We start from the raw sequence: 16,761 nt of genomic DNA, 5'->3' as shown, positions 1-16,761 counted from the left end.
AGTGAGTTTATTTAACAGCAAATTGTGACAGGGAACACAATTTATTTAATTATTTTTCCATTGCATTGTAAACGATGTCTAAGACAATTGTGTCATTCACCACATATTCATAAACACCCTCTATGTCATAGAGAGACTTTGTAGATGGACAGCCGGGGGGAGGGGGTTGAATCCTTGTTTTAAAGTGCTATAATGCACAATTCCTCTTGGAGGAAGAGAACAGAGGCCGTGAAATGAGCTCAGACCCCCAAAAGGCCTCCAAGGTCCCCAGCTGCATTATTCATACACCGTGCTGTTGTGACTGACAGACTGTGTTCAGTGTTTACTTCTTCCTACTGTGTATCTGTGTGTGGCTTTACTTATTGCATATCAGTGAGCTGGTTCATGAATTTTTTCAGTGAATGTGTAAAGCACAAATCTTTAGATTAAAATGTAATAAATTCTTAACTATATTTATAATACATCTCATAATATCTAAGTTACATTCTTATATCAGATTCATTTAGAATATGTATGCGATATACATTTGTGGATAACTGCTGATGGGTAACATAGTGGACGCCATCATGTGGGACCTGCTGTCTCAGCCCTATGGTTCCAGTTTTACAGACATAGATAAACTTACATGTTCATTTAATTCAAGATTTCTGCACAGAAATAAACCAGACTTTAAATCACGTCTGCAAAAGCAGCACATGGATCTCCGAGATTTCGAGCATCCAAAGTGGGTCTCTTGTGCCTAATCATCCTTTGTGCTTTCTTTGATTGTATACACTCTAAGTCATACATTTGGTGTTTTAAAAGTTCCTCTGTGTTAGCCTGCACCCTGGTGACTGATGCTGGATACTTTGGATGGCAGAGGAGGGTCAACAGATAGAAAGAAAGAAGGCGAAAGCGCATGGGACCGACAATCAAGAGAATCGAGAGAAAGATACCGCAGTGTCACGCTAACAACTACACATCAACTACACCACTACACCTTCAGACACGCACGCACATACACACAAAACCTAATGCACGAGGTCGGTTTAAATTCACAGCTGAGTAAAACAAAAATGACTCGCACGACGTTTTCAAAGTTCAAGCAAAAACTGATGAGAACGATCCGAAAACAATGAGGGAGGGGCGAGGGGTGGGGCTAAAAAGAAATCATGACAGTAATCCCAACAAGACAGACGTAGGCATTGTGATCACAATAACAGCAAATACAATATGAACTTGGAATGTCCCAAAAAAAAAATAAAAAATCGCAATTACATATGAGCAGGTGGGCCTTTGTGCCATCTCGTTATCTGCCGTCATGGCTGGAAGTGCCAGATGATGTCCCTCACTGACCTATGGCTTTCAGTTAAGACATTGATAACGCTTAAATTAGTGTGATTCAGTCAGTGTAGCCTTGGTCGTTAGTGCTGCCACTGTCATATTGCAGCTACCGCATGAAAAAAAAAAAAGCACCATTCATAACAGATAGATTTTCTTTACCTCCCGATGCCAGCAGGTATCTGTTGGCTGTACATTTAATTTTCTGAACTCTTAAAGCATCGGCACAAGCCATTCACTTAAAACGAACGACACTTCTATCAGCATTACAGAATGCTTCTTTTGGTCCTAGCTGATGAAACAGGCTGACCCACGGACTTTAAAACAACAGCTCGGGGGAAATGGCACCGCCCAAAAAAATAAAAACAAAATAATAATAATCAAAACTAGTGTTCCCCACTGCAAACATTTAGAGGAAAAGGAAAAATTGCATTTAAGTTCAAATGATGTGTCCGGCATTAATATTCCTTGTATAATATTTGATATGTCCACATCATAAACATAAAAATCACCATAATATGAATTGATGGGGGAGCTGGAGAGGTAGGTGTGCAAATAAGCCATCATTTACAAAACAAACAATAAATCCTAAAACGTCAAGTTCATATCATCTGCATATTTACAATATAGATAAGGTGGACACTTTGACACAGAAAAAAAAAAAACACCACCACACAAATACATAGTGCTATAGTGCCCATAGAAAGGAACATCGATAAATAAAGCTCACTCCCACAAATAAAATACTCTGAAGAGTTGCATCGTGTATCTACAGTGCAACAGTTCAGCTGATGAGCTGCTTGAACAGTGGGAGCGAGGAAGGAATGTGATTGGATAATATACTTCAAAGTCACCTTGATCACCGGTGAGATAAACCAATGGCAGGGCTTCAGTGTTGTGATGCATAACCAAGATACAACAGGGCTGCTTTCTGTCACAGCTTAAAGCAAACAAAACCCTCTAAAGCAAATAGACAGATGTTTGGTTAAAAAATCAGAGAATGCACTGAGAACACACTGATATCGAAAGCATCTTTAGCTCTTTGGGTCCTGCCACTGAATTCAAGTTTGGACAAAAAATTCAAACTGAATATGAAATCATCTGTAAACAAAAATAATCGCATCTGCACCTAATGGGGGATGAAGTGTTCAGGGCTTGCTGGCTCCACAATGGATGACTGTATTCATAAATCTCAGGAGGTGATGTCTGAACATTTGTTAGCATCAATAATTACTAATAATCTGGCTTTCCATTAGAATTACTTTAAGCTCATTAAGTGTTCACAGCTATCGCCTGTGTCTGACTCCACTGTGCATCACGCGTGGCAGAAAGCTGCTGCTGCACCTTAGCTCACAATCCAATCAGTGATGTCACAGCAGGTGTTTTCCATCGCCCGACAAAGGCTAACTAAACCCCTGCTGTGGCATCACTGATTTGGGTGTGGGCAGAAGTACAATGCACCTGACCCAGAAAAAAGCCTGCGGCAGCAGCTATTTTGTCAAAGTTCAAACAAAGGTTGCACATGTCGTTTGTAGCGCTGTGTTGCTTCCCAAATGTTGTACAGTGGTGGTTCAGTTTAGTGTACGTCCATGAAACGGAGATACAGTCCAGCGAGGGAAAACAGTCGAACCATTGTGGTAGCACAAAGCATCAGATGGAACCTGATCTATTTAGAAAGCCCTGGCAATAAAAGTCTGCTCAGAGCTGAATGGCTGGGTTCATTACAACCACTTACAGGAAGGGATGTGGCTTCTCGGGTAAGATCATGGGGATTGTGCTGGTATCACAACACGTTGCCTAGGTCTTTGTCTGAAACGGAGGCATGTGTTACTGTAACTCGTATCTTACTGTTTAAGACGTAAGGTCGAGGGATAGTTGTGTTTTTGTCATTTTTTTCCCTACAGAGCTAATATTCTTCTATCTAAGGAAGGAATGTGCATTTGTTTTTAATTGGATTGAGATACAATTCATAGATTCAAACCAATTGCTAGGATTTGTTCATCATTAAAAAGCTAAAATTTGGGACTGTACGGCTTGCAGAACTGCAGCAACCGAGGGCAGTACATCTACTTTAAAAATTCAACAATCATATTCAAAACTGCAATACAATGTTGTAACCATAAAGCGATATTCCTTTTAAAACTTAAAACAAACTGATATTTGTGGCTTCATATCCAGAGACCTAGCTGAGCCTGCCAACTGGAATTTTTTTTTGTGCCACTGTAGGCAGCTTGGCAAACAAAGGCTCTCTCCTCAACGATTTGAACACATTCAACACAACTAATTTAAAATAATATGTACTAATGGTCATGCTCTGACCCATCAAAAAAAAAAAATTTCTGAATGAGATGAATCCTTGCAAAATTGGTGTAATGCATTATGGGAGGGAAAGGCAGAAAGGAGGTGCTCCTTATTTGTCTTTTTTAGGCAAGAAGCTCAGGATAAATTCACCCACGCCCAGGAAGTAGACCACCTGGGCGATACCAAACAGAGGAGCAATAACCAAGGCTCGACAGTAGGCTCCCTTCAGGAAGGCTGATGGACCCTCGTTACGCAAGATTTTCCTGGGGAACAAATGAAACTCATTACATGAACAGAAAAACACATCCAGCACTAGCAGACATGGCGGTTGACTGTACACGGCGCCTTGCATGTGCTGCCGCAGTAAAGATGTAATTAGGTCACCTGATACAGTCAGTCACTCCACTGTACGTGTCTTCTGTGCTCCCTCGAGTCAGCGACTGCAGTCTAGTCTTTATAACTGTAACACAGTGAGTTCCGGTAAGTATATATATAACATCAAGTCTCAGTGCACAGACTGCTGAAACAGTGTTCACAGTCCCACTGCTCACCATCAACAGGGTTTACAGCCACAGCTGCTGTGCTTCCCGCAAGGCAGCCTGATATAAACGACACATAGAAAGGAGCTGGGCCCTCTTTGCCTCTTTTCCCCAAGTTATTCAAGTTGGCAAAAAGGGGAAAATAGATAATGGAGAATGGAACATCCCTACAAAATCAGAGAACATCAGAGACACAAGACAATAACAGTAAGTTAAGAGTAATTCACTAAAACCGCATAAAACCCAGTTGCCACATCTGTTTTACCTGAGCAGCGTGGCACCAAGGCCTTTATACAGCCCAGCAATGCCCTTTTCCCTCAGTAACTGTCTGGTAATCTGCATGGCTGTCGGGGATTTCATCTCCACCGCACCTGCTGCCACCGTCTCTGGCATCAGCTTCCTTTGAGCAGCTACAAACACAACATTAATTGCAGAGAACGTTAAAAGAATTACCCAATGCTAAGAGCAGATATATGTGGGTTAAAAAAAAAAAAAAAAAGAAAGAAACCAGGATGATAGTGTTGTAATTTCTGACATGACCACATGAGGCCACTGTTTTTACAGAATGTCAGAGACAAGTCTTCCCTATATTACATTTCCTCTTACCAAGCCGTCCAGCATCTTGGAGCTGGATTTTCAACATCTCCATAGGAGTTGTGACAATAACCTACAATTAAAGCAAAATAAAGGTGTCACATACACTGTTCTTATATACAGACTGTGAACAAATGAATCTGAAAGTTTAGTTTAGGACTGATTAGTACTGGGGAAAAAAAACGTGTACAGTGTAAATCTACTATCATCCATTAGTTAAATGTCAGCTCTTGTTTTCCTCTCTAATCCACACAGTAGTAACTAGTTAACTGGATTAAGGGTGAGATGGTCATGTTCTCAGCTGCAATCTTAATCCAAGGTCTGCTACACTTAATCTAATCACATTCCTCAGGCTTGAAGCCTTTGGCCTCATTGACAACAGACATTTCCTTCTGACTCACCCACTCAGCGCACATGGCTGAGCACTCTCACAGCGTCTTATCTGATCACTCACATCTAGCTGCCAAAGTACTGCCCGCTAACAGGACAGCGTTTCAGTGATTAGAAATCATTCACTAAAATGGAACATTACAGGTTATTTCAGATCACAGATAACACTATCTGCACAGAGAAACTCCCAAGTATGTTTTATGACTACCACCTCTCATTTAAATGTGCCTGCAGCTAATCCTAGCTGCAGGCAGAGACAAATGAGGTCCAGTGGTTTGGATGCTATCTGACACTGGCAGCACTAAAGCCGGCTGTTCCAGATGGAGAACAAGAGGATGCAATTAAAGAAGCGCCTCACTCACTCACTCACCTGGCATGTACCTGCACCGCAACCAGCCAGCATCTCTTTGAGCAGAGTAATCTTTCTGGAGAAGCAAAAAGGTAAAAGCAAGATGAGATTAAAGCAGACGCTAGACTGACAATGTGAGAGCCAGACAACTTCACTTCCTTAGTCTTCAAAAAAGGAGCTGTAACCACCGGTGCTGGTGATGCTAATCTTTGTCTTCCATATCAACATGTCAGGCACAAGGTCAGATTAATAATTCACAAAGTGAGCAGGTGGGCCGGACGAGTCAATCATTCATCAGCCTACATGTTTGTCGCCATAGCGATGGAGGCGGATGCCCCAGAGAGCTGCAGGTTCGTCTGCACAGACATTGCTCATGGTGGATAACAGGTACTTGTTTTCAGCAGCACACTGTGATGGTTAGCGCAGTTTGTAATGTGATTCCACTGTGTGCCAATTATATTTCACACATACATGTAACTCTGTATTTATAAACCACACAGTTAACAAGTCAGCGTGAAGTGTTCGGTGCCTCTGAGTAGATGACAGAAAAGCGGAGGATTAGCTGGAGCCTGGGTGACAATACAGACAGCTAATGTGTCAGGTTATATGCTAGTAAACACGCCAGTTAATTACAGTGGGAATTAGAGGAGTGGGCAACTGTCATTCTGCCTGTCAGCACTTTCATTTCTCACCCATCCTTGGAGAGGTGGTGCCTGAAGAAGTCGTTTGCAGCCAATTTGATGGCTTTCTCCGGCGTGACTAGTGTTAAGTTCACTGCAGCTCCTAGGAAAATTAAAATGGCAGAACAAGATAGAAAGACATGAGGAAGAAGAAGAAGAAGAAGAAGAAGAAGAAACAACATAAGAAAGACAATTAGTTCACAGTTTCACTTTGAAGGGGGAGACTGCATTTCTAAACTAAACTGTGGATCCACTGCTTTGATGCGCTCACACTGCTTGTGCTGAAAAGTTGAGAAAGGCTTAACTTTTTAAGCTCCATTACAAACTATTTTTTTTTTCAAATGCCCACAGCCAATCATGGGACGTTATTAAATTATCCTGAGAGAGCAAGATTGTTTATTTCGCAGTTCAGCATCAAGATGTTGGAGAAGTTGTATATGAATAAAGTTGGTAACAAACAGCTAGCCTGGCTCAAGCGTGCCTTCCAAGTGACTATTTAACTATTTGTTGATCTATCCTGAGACCCTGCGTCCACATCTGGGACATGACATTTTGGCTTTGCTGCACCTTATTCTTCATTCTGCTCAACAACATTTTATACTTTATTAAGTCATATTGTTTTTGTTGTGTTATGCTATAAAATAATCCCATTGTCCACATCTGAGGACATATTTTTTTTTTTCCACAAAAGTATGTAACAACAATGTAACAAAATACAACTTCCTGTTCAAAGAGGAAGCTTAGTATATATACATATCAGGTCCATGTAATCACAAATATCTAGGAGAAATTAAAAATGAATTGCAAACAGGAGCTCGGGTCTCAGGAGGTTAAAGGCCGATAAATGAAAGTCAAAAAAGTAAAGATGATTTGGGAGAAACACCTTTTCATCATGTTATGAAGCTCTGTGTTCTGTGTGGATGTCCGTGTTTCTGCAAACTACACTACAAAGCACCAACTATCCAAATGTTCTTCAAGTGGATTCCAAACATGCCTGATAAAAGCATAACAGGAGGGTCTACAAGTGCACAAACCTTAGCAAGGTAGTAAAACAATGACCCTATATTTCAGTGAGCTTACACATTAATTACATGCACCTTAACTAAACGTGAAAAATCTTGACCTTACCTCGGTACATCCCAAAATATCCCTCTGAACGAATGGTCTTAATAAGGCAATCTGACCTGGAACACAAGCACAACAATTGCGCTATGTCAGTCAAAGAGCTTCCTGACAGGCTGAATAACACTACAAATTCATTCTGATTGTGCTAAAGCACCAAGGCTAAAGTAGGTTAAAGGTTAAATAAAAAAATCATACATGCTGGTGTAAAGGCGAGATCCATTTTGCTGGTTTTGCAGGCGAGTCTTGGCCAGGTCAATGGGAAATACACAAGTCACTCCGATTAGGCCAGCGATCCCCCCATTGATCAATTTGGCAGGCAAACTGGATGACGGCAATGACCATAAAAAAAAGGCAAAAACATGACATGAGGTGGATCACTAGATTTAAAAAAAAAAAAGGTAGTTTTGCTCCAAACCTTTGTAACCTTACCTGATCTGCTTGTCAGCCATTTATCTAAAGCCCTGACTGGTCAAAGTTCAACGTGTCTGCTAGCTGGCTGGTTTGCTGTTAGAATAGTGTTCTGCTGTCCAGTTGGGATTATGTAGCAGGGCTGTCTTCTGTCCACTTGACTTCCTACAGCTGTTGTTAGTCCAAGATATCTGTAAAGGAACAGAAAAGGATCCGTTCACGTTTAACGTTGTCATAAAGTCGCTGGTAGGAGACACTTCAATAAATGAGGGAAACAACATATTTCAAAGGCTACCAGGAAACAGCATATATCAAAGGTTACCATGAAGCAATGTTATCTCTATAAATATTACAACAGAGACTTGCTTTGGTAACAAGTTACAGCAAAGAAATACATATATAAATACATATATAAAAAAATACATATATATGCCGCTGTGATCAACTGATCACAGCAGCAACTAATGATTGTTTTACACATGTTAGAACATAGTGCCACTTTACTGAAGTCCAAATAAACAGCTTGTCATGTTAAATGATGTTCATTTGGCAGATGCTTCTGCCCAAAGCGACGTATATTAAATGCTGTGAAAATAAAAATCAGCAAGCGGTCCCATAAACCTGATTAACTAAAAGCATTTTTTTTTAAAGTGAGATGAAAATGGTGAAAATGCCAGCATAGAATCTATATATGTTACCCAAAAAATGGGTTTTCAACCTTTAGTGAAAGCTGGGCAGTGACTCTACAGTCCTGACATCTGTGGATGGTTCATTACACTGTATATCACATAGTTCAACAAAAAACCTAAATAGTTCCCCACTAAGGCAGTTCAACTTTTAAAAAGCAGCTTTTTCTAACAGATCTCTGTCTACACTGTTTTCTCATTTTATCAAACCAAAATGGAGCTATACCAAAATAATCACCTGAAATGCTGTCTGTTTAGGCGGCTTGCTTCCAAGGAGCCAGACATTCTTGTAATTTCATTAAGTAGTCTTGAGCTTTAGTTTTTCAGGCGTTCTGAAGCTTTTTCTTTGAACATCGGCTGCTTTTTCACGCATTTTCAGACCAATCCTTGTACCTGACCGTTTTCAAAGGCATGTTTTTTATTCTATTTTACTTTTTTTAAGCCACGTAACACTGACCTAACTCAAGGGATGAACCAGAGTCGTGTCTACACATAACAGAAAACTTAGCAAAGAACCAATTTTAAATTGTATCCTTAGGCACTTTGTTACTAGCAGAATGTCATGGTACCTGGGTCTGGGGACCCTGGGTTTTGAGTTTGTGGGATATTTAGGTTTTCTCCAGCTTTGTATTATGGTCCTGTAGTGTTGATATTTGGCTTTCTGTTATTTGTTAGGGCTTAGGGGTTTTGATCTTGGGTTTGTGAGTTTGGATTTTTTATCTTTTGTTCCCTAGTGCTCATGAATTTTGTTGCTGTGCCTTAGTCGCTTGCTTAGCTCTTGTTGATTATAGGTTAGTTGGTTCCCTTTTGTATTCCCTTCCTGTTCCCTCAGTCTTGTTTCTGTCAAGTGCACATGCGTGAGTCTGTCAACCGTTACTTCCTGTTTTGTTTTGGGGTTTTTTCTCTTGAGTTTTGCATCTAGTATCTAGTCTGCTTATCTATGATTAGTTTCAGCTGCTCTCCCGTCTGTTCCCTTTTCCCACATTATTCTGTGTACATATATATTGTCTCAGTCCTCATATCCTCGTCCTTTGTCACGTGCTCTCTCATAGCTGTGTCCCTTTGCGGTGTGGCTTCTAGAAGAGTAATAGTTTTTGGTTTCCTTGTTTCTGTTCTGCTATAATTTTGTACTTTGGGGAAAGCTCAGCAGTAAAGCTGCTTTTAAGTTTACCCCTCATTTCTGAGTCCTGCATTTTGGGTCCAACTCCTGCCTGCCACACATCTGACCTTGACACAGCCTGTCACAAAAACACATAAGTTGTTTCCATTTTCTATTAAAAAAAAAAAAGTGTTAAATATAACACAGTTTGACAGACATAAAATTATATTACTTCACCAACAAGGTCCCTGTGAGCTCTTAGCCAAAAATGTGGCCTCCCTCAGCATGGTATGCAGTGTGTCCTTACAAATGTAAGGAAACTGGAGAAGTGGAGGACAGAAGAAGAAAATAAAAAACCCTATCTACAGCAGATGAACATTATCTGAAAGTCACGTCTTTAAGAAATAGGAAAAATTCCAGCAAAGACCTGACACAGGACCTGAAAGATGCACCTGCTCCTTCAGTTGATCCACGTACTGTTCACCCAAGTCTCATCAGAAATGGTCTCAGTGGAAGAGTGGCTGTCAGGAAGCCATTGTTAAAGAAGGAAACAGGGAGAAAAGACTGAGGGATGCCAGATTACACAAGAACTGGACTGAAAATCAGTGGCACCAGGTCATATCAAGTGGCAAATCCAAATTAGACATTTTTGGTTCAAATCATCATCAATATGTACGAAGGAGGTCAGGAGTGTCGGCAGCCATCTGTAACACAGTGGAGGCTCTGTCAGGGTTTGGACCTGCATTTCGGCCAGTGGTGTTGGCGATCTTTTCAAAACTGATGGAATTATGAATGCAGAAAAATACTGTCAGATTTTGATCCAGCATAAAATACTATCTGGAGAGTGTCTGATAGCAGTTTCATTTTTCAGGATGACAACGATCCCAGACACACTGCCAATGCAGTGAAAGCATACCTGGATCAAAAAGCACACAGTGGAACAATATCAGTCATGTATTGGCCTCCCCAGAGCCCAGACCTCAACATTACTGATGCAGTGTGGGATCATGTTGACAGAGAACAGAACAAAAGGCAGCCAACATCCAAAGAAGAGCTTTGAATGTCCTTCAAGAAGCCTGTGGAACTATTCCTGAAGAAAACTTAAAGAAATGACAAGAAAGCGGCCGCAGAGAGTTTAGGCTATGATGAAGAATGAAGGTGGTCATACCAAATATTGACTTTCAAGTCTGTTAGAACTGCAAAAATTCTGTTTTTACCTGATATCCTGTATGTTCACTTATGTTTGCACCTACTTCCCATTTTCCTAGCAAAATATAAAGAAATGAGTGGTGGCTCAAGACTTCTGCACAGTACTATATGTCTTTAGGAAAAGGGAAGGTTTTATAAAATGTCTCCTCAACTTTGGTGGCTGTTTCACTGTACAAAATTTATTTGACTAACTCTTTTCACTGAATGTCATTTATCAGACTCTGTAACATCTAAATTTACATTAGAGCTAAAATAATCACAGCATCACAGGATACATTTCCACAGTGCAGCATGAAAAAGACAGCTCTTAAAATGAGAGATTCAGCCATAACTGTGGACACATTCATTTGTTAAACAAGTCTATCACCATCAAAACATCTGTGCAGCATGTGTGCCCTTGAATACTCATGTTTTATGTAGAAGTGCGTTCATTGTGAACTTGAGGTTATATAGATGTGCAACCCTCTGAAGGCTAAAACAGTAATTAGGAAAAAAGAAACAGATAAAATATGTCGGATGCCGATAAGATGCGTCCTATTTTTGGTACAGATTGCCCTCAGTTTGAAAGGATGCTTCCCATTTCCCCTTTCATTCTCTCCACCCCCTTCATCCACCAATCACAACCTCCCTCTGCATGTGCAATCTGCCGCCTTCTCTCTCTCCCTCTCACTAACCCTCCCCCATCACTTCCCTCAGTCACGAGTCACGACTCTCAAACGCAGCTTTTCTGTCTCAGATCTTTTGCTGACCTGTGGGCTTCTTAGTAAAGTACAAATGCTTACGTGTTGCACAACACCAATATCACTAATTCCTCAAAGCCTCTTTCAGAAACATTTCACAGCATGAGTTGATGTTTCAGTTTACAGTGCAAGTATCTGGGCATGAATGCAGCTGTAGTCTGGTGTGTTTAGTTTGGATGTGGACTTGAGGCCCCTGCTGGCTGCTCCAGAGGTGGAGGGAAGTGGGGGGGGTGTAGAGCAGGTCAGTGAGCTGTCTCTCTGGTGTCTGTTAGCTGGGCGTTCTCCTCTCTGCTCCCTGGAACCAAACACAGGCAACTTCACAACCCACCTCCATCGCTCTCTTACTTTAACTGTTTTCTCAGTGAGCAGTGACACTGCGCCCACATTTCCACTGTGCTGCTTGCTCCTTTTGTTTCCCTCTTTTCTCTCACTGACTTCCTCTAAACACGTTAACACCATGGCCAGGACTTGTGATAAACAGCATTTAAAGAAAATTTCACATTTTCTTAGTAATAAGACTGAAGATTAAATGTGCGGTTTGTCAAGACCATAGCAATGAAACTGACATCTCCCTCCTTCTTGACAGCGCCTGCAGCTTTATTTGTCGACTTCACTTCAGCTACACTCCACAGCTATGTCTGACCTCCAGCCATAGCCTGGCTGCACTGTCTTGTCATGACAATTGGAGTCTGTATGGAAACAACTAGGACCACTGTGCAGTGTCCACAGCAAGAGACACTGCTCATCTGCTAACGTCTTTGCACAGCGTAAGCAGAAAATAACAAACTGGTGTCTCACTTGTAGTTACCATCGGCAGGCTTTTTCTGTGCTCACTGCATGCAAGCGTGTTTAATCCGAAAGAGCTAACAGTAAAAGCAAATAGTCTGTGTGACCTTACCAGAGCATTTTCCTGTTGTTTTTGGCCATTTGAAAAACAAAACTATAATTTAAGCGCGAGTAAATTAAATCCCACTTACAAAAAAACTATTAAAAAAATCACAATCTACAAGATTTCCCTTTGGTGGAAGATCCTCTTTGGTGGGCACCAAAATGTTTTGCAGGCAGGCCTTTGACTTACCTGTCAAGGAGGTGAATTACTTCTGGCAAATGGGTCAAAAGTAAAAATGGGACACAAGTGAAAACTTCAGTCAACCATAAGCAACTTGAAGCATCTCTCTGACGCACACACACATTCACACTCAGGTCATATTTTGAGTTTGGCCTGCTGAAACTGATAAGCACTCATAAGTAAATAATACATGATTATGCAACTTAAGCAGAACCTTGAGCTGAACAACTTAAGCCGGCCCCATAAAACCCCTTGATCCTTGGGGGGTGGTGGTGATGGGGGTCTCCCTGGGTTAATTGGAAGGTGCGGGGGGGACATCAGCCTCAACTGCTGGAGCAACTACTAAGACACTGTTGCTTCTTCAATGGGGCCCCAATTGTGCATGGGCCCCTGGGCACTTGCCCAGTCACCTATTGGATAATCTGGCCTTGACTAGTAGAGAGTCAAGGCTCCAACTGAGACAGATAACAGTTCAGTTTCTGACCCTCATTCCGACTTGAACAATGAGGCACTAAAGGCCACCACTGAGAAACAATAAGACATTAACAACCTATAAGAAATCTGCTGCTAAATGTTACAATTGTGTCCAAAAAATTCACGGACCTGTGTGCAGCTCATGTGCTTCTATCCATTTAATCCTAACAAAGGTGTGGCAGATTCACAAAGCCTTTTTTATCTAATGCAAATATTTCAAATAATAATAAAGCAAGTGCAGAGACAGTCAATAATAACATGATTCTAGAGCATTCTCTCAACCAGAAGAAAAGACATCTGACTATTATGCAAGTAGCATTAGTAAAAGTCCGATAAGTAGATTACAAAAGTTTGTTTCAGTACAGCTGAATGAGAAAAAATCTAAGATTTAAAGTTTATATTCAGAGCAGATGATATTTTGGAACTGTAAAATGTAAGTTAACACTACAAGGACTCACAGACATATCTGTCAAATATTGGCCCTGTTTACTGATATTGCACATCAGCTAATAAGACAGCAATGACCAACCTCAGTGGCCAATATTTATCTGCTGCACTGGCATCGTGTTCAAAAACTGTGCAACGACAAGTTGAAGCACTTTAAAGGTGTTCTTTTTTTAATAAAGATCATTTTAATAAAGATAAGGCAAGTAATGTTTAAAAATCTAGAAAAGACTGATGCACGCAAGTAAGCTTCTTCTTCATAGGTGCCCAAGAAAATTAGATCCAAAAACACAAATCACCATGCACACTGTGTGGGGGTGCTTTACAAAATCTGACAAAACTGGAACATCAGTGGTGTAAATCAGAGAAGACGTGCTGGAGCTAGGTTGTTTGGACTAATTGTCTCTAAGGCATGTCTCGATGCCAAATGAATCAAAGAAAGAAAAAATCTTGTACACGAATACTATGCAAACCTGAATGCAAATAATATTCTATCATTTAAATCAGCCACAGGAATATCATCACAGAGCCTGGCCGCTTCTCCTCTCGCAAGTGGCAGCAGGGTAAAGGTCTTGCTGACTGAGCAAGAGTGACTTTGCTGAAACATAAAAGGAAGTAAGCAGCAAGAGTGTCAAAACACTGTGGTAGTAAGTGCTCAACTAACATAATTATGGCTGGCTGAAAACACAAAAACACACAAACGTTGCACAGAGCATCGTCAATAGCTCAGTGCAGGCTGTTGTTACCAATCCATCTGTCTCACAAGAAATGGTCAGATGCAAACTCTGAGCCGCCCACGGGGGAACTGCACTGAGGACTGTTCCAGACACAAGTGGATTTCTGCAATCCTCTATCAGATGTCGAGTACTTTTTTGAGCTGCAAGAGCACAGAGGTCACATTTAATATAAACTCAATCTGTCCAGTTTTTTTTTTTTTTCTGGGGCCAATATTTTTCTAATTATTAATTTACAAATTCACTTAAATCTACTGCAAGATACTATCATACTACTTATTCTATATTGTTATCTGAGCATATTTGTTGATTGAATTTAAATTCACTTTACACTGATAGTCGTATCGACTCTTTTCACCGTGAAGCATCGGCTGCTATTTATATCTGTTATGCTTCTTTTTGCTATTTTTAGACTAAAGCACGGAAGCAAGGGATGAAATTTGTGGTGCCACAGATAAATATGATTGCTACTCCCTCTTCTCTACAGCATCAGGATTATAAACCTAATACCTACTTATGAAAGCTCTCTCGCAATCTACATTTGCAAAAAGGAGGGGTGGGAGTTATGATCTAGGCATAACAAAGTATCTCTGACAGTGGTGCTCGTTGCAAGCATTAAACTGACACACAGAGCACGCATTGTTGCAAACACCTGCTGGAGATGGGAACTAACAGTCTAGGTTTCAGGCTGCAAAAATACCCCCTTCTTTGCAACCAAATAGTGCCCTTTAGCCCCTCCTCTGACACCAATGGTATCTCTAGTGGCCCAGTTTCCAGTCACACGGGGCTTTTCTCTCCTGTCTCCTCAGTTTTGCCTACATCTCAGCTTTCCTACAGCCTTGATAAAGGAATAATCATTCAATTGTTGGTCCAGAATTCAGGTTTAAAGTATCTACTTAGATTTTACAGAACTGTCCCTCTTCAGCACCACTATACCCCATTCCCATTCAATGCACATTTATATTAGTGACACTTAGAAGTCCTTGCATGGAGATTTTAGCATATTTTCAAGGAAGGCTGCAAACCTGTAGTCCTGCAGACAGCGCTGTTGTTTTCTGAATGAATGTGATGCCAAGTTGTGAGTATTACAGTCACACAGGTGTGACAGTTCCAGTGGAAAGCACAGGATGTCATCCTATACTCAAGAAAGGCTCACCTCATCAATTATTTCAGAGCAGCACAGATCCAGCTGGAAAAATGCAGCTCATTTAAAAAAACAAAAAAAACACGCACTGCTGTTTTGAAGGAGTTTGCGGCCTCAGCATGGAAAGTGAGGAACCACAGGGAAGTGAGTACAATGAGAATGCACTTAATCTTGCTTTTTCTTTCAAAATGCTCGATTTTTCTAGAGGTCATCCTAAGCTAATGTTTAACTAGAGGATGTGTGCCTGTCAAAGGTGAGAAGTTTCACTTTGCTCTGCCAGCAAAAAAAGATAAAAAAGCTATCTAGGTACACTTTGAATGGCTTTACCCTCCACTACTAATATCCCAGCCCACAAGATTATTACACCATCACTAAGGGGCGGAAGCCGGCAGAAGGCAGTCGCCACGGCCCCTTTAGTTTCAGGCGGAGAAACAGGGGCTCTGATCCGGTTCTAGGGATAATAACCAAATATCAAAGAAGCTAATATTTGCATTCAAGGCATTAAAGTTTAAATAAGCCCCCTCATTTTGTCTGCGGCACTCCACGGATACACCTGCGTGTGCGGTTTACTGGCAAAATATGACAAGGCATATTAACGACCACCGGTGTAACGGTTATTGTGCTGTTTCATAACGGTGGGGCCGACACCGTAACGTTAGTCTACAATAGGCCCGGCTATGAACTCAACATCTTTAAACCAGCACAGGATAAAAATGCTCGGCTTGCCACATAACGGAAAATGATTTTCTGCCTTCTCACTCAGCGACAAACTCACATTTCAGCAACAAATACTCACCTCTCCTGCGGCGTTATTAACCGTTTTACAAATTTAATCTCAACATGCCGCCTTTTAACCCATTCCCAGGTGAGATTTTAAGGAATACAGGCACGTTTTCTTAATCAGATATCAGACCGTAAATATCACAAGGCTCTGCCTGCATCCCGTTATGTACGTACCAGACAGAGAGCCGCTTCCACTGTCTCCTCGGTGATACTGCGGTTTGAGCCTTTACTCTGTATTCTGTATCTTTAGTTGAAAGACCGACAGTGGCTTACCTACCGGCGTTACTAGCGCTTCAGTCCGGTGGAGGGAGGTAGAGGAGGTGGGAGTGAAGGCAGGCAGGCGGGGAGGAGGGAGAGCGATGGAGTGAATTTAAAAAAAAAATAAAAAAATCAGAAAGGATGGGATTTTAAAAAGGGGGACCCTCTAGTGGCGTATAGTAGAAATGCAGGTGGTAAAGTTGTACGGATGGGGGATGGGAGGCGACGTCATAGTGACGATTCATTTCATCACGATGACCTTGAAAACCAAAATAGAAAAAAAAAAAGAGATAGAAGCTGAAATAGTGGAGCTGAGGGAGTGAGTCACGACCTGAAAATAATAATAAAAAAAACAGCTGACAAGCACAAAAATTCTATCCCAGTTTTACTTATTAGACACATTAAAAATGTATAG

General features: G+C 41.1%; 1 protein-coding gene across 4 annotated transcripts; it reads right to left on the bottom strand.

Annotated features, from left to right (window-relative positions):
- slc25a22a (solute carrier family 25 member 22a) lies at nucleotides 1–16,544 on the bottom strand. 4 transcript variants are annotated; one of them, XM_030731472.1, is made up of 11 exons: nucleotides 16,263–16,544; nucleotides 7,728–7,897; nucleotides 7,494–7,619; nucleotides 7,302–7,357; nucleotides 6,186–6,276; nucleotides 5,515–5,569; nucleotides 4,767–4,827; nucleotides 4,426–4,570; nucleotides 4,173–4,327; nucleotides 4,006–4,081; nucleotides 1–3,884 (listed from the first exon to the last, which is right to left on the bottom strand). In XM_030731472.1, the coding sequence occupies exons 2-11, from the start codon at nucleotides 7,745–7,747 to the stop codon at nucleotides 3,731–3,733; spliced, it is 939 nt and encodes a 312-aa protein (XP_030587332.1). In that variant the 5' UTR covers nucleotides 7,748–7,897; nucleotides 16,263–16,544; the 3' UTR covers nucleotides 1–3,730. The 4 variants fall into 4 exon arrangements, with proteins under 4 accessions (XP_030587332.1, XP_030587334.1, XP_030587333.1 ...); XM_030731474.1 differs by having other exon boundaries at nucleotides 16,362–16,544; XM_030731473.1 differs by having other exon boundaries at nucleotides 16,366–16,544.
- Nucleotides 16,545–16,761: the final 217 nt, after the last annotated feature.

This window comes from Archocentrus centrarchus, chromosome 6, assembly GCF_007364275.1.
Source record: "Archocentrus centrarchus isolate MPI-CPG fArcCen1 chromosome 6, fArcCen1, whole genome shotgun sequence".
Taxonomy (NCBI): Eukaryota; Metazoa; Chordata; class Actinopteri; order Cichliformes; family Cichlidae; genus Archocentrus; species Archocentrus centrarchus.
This window is presented reverse-complemented; position numbering and strand designations above follow the sequence as displayed.

Excerpts from the sequence above, each read along its gene's own strand:
- slc25a22a (XM_030731472.1), bottom strand. The coding sequence starts at position 7,747 with ATGGCTGACAAGCAGATCAG. Across the intron at positions 7,358-7,493 it reads TCTCGCCTTTACACCAGCAT|GTCAGATTGCCTTATTAAGA; the intron begins GTATGATTTTTT and ends CTTGTGTTCCAG. Across the intron at positions 3,885-4,005 it reads GGAGTGACTGACTGTATCAG|GAAAATCTTGCGTAACGAGG; the intron begins GTGACCTAATTA and ends TTTGTTCCCCAG.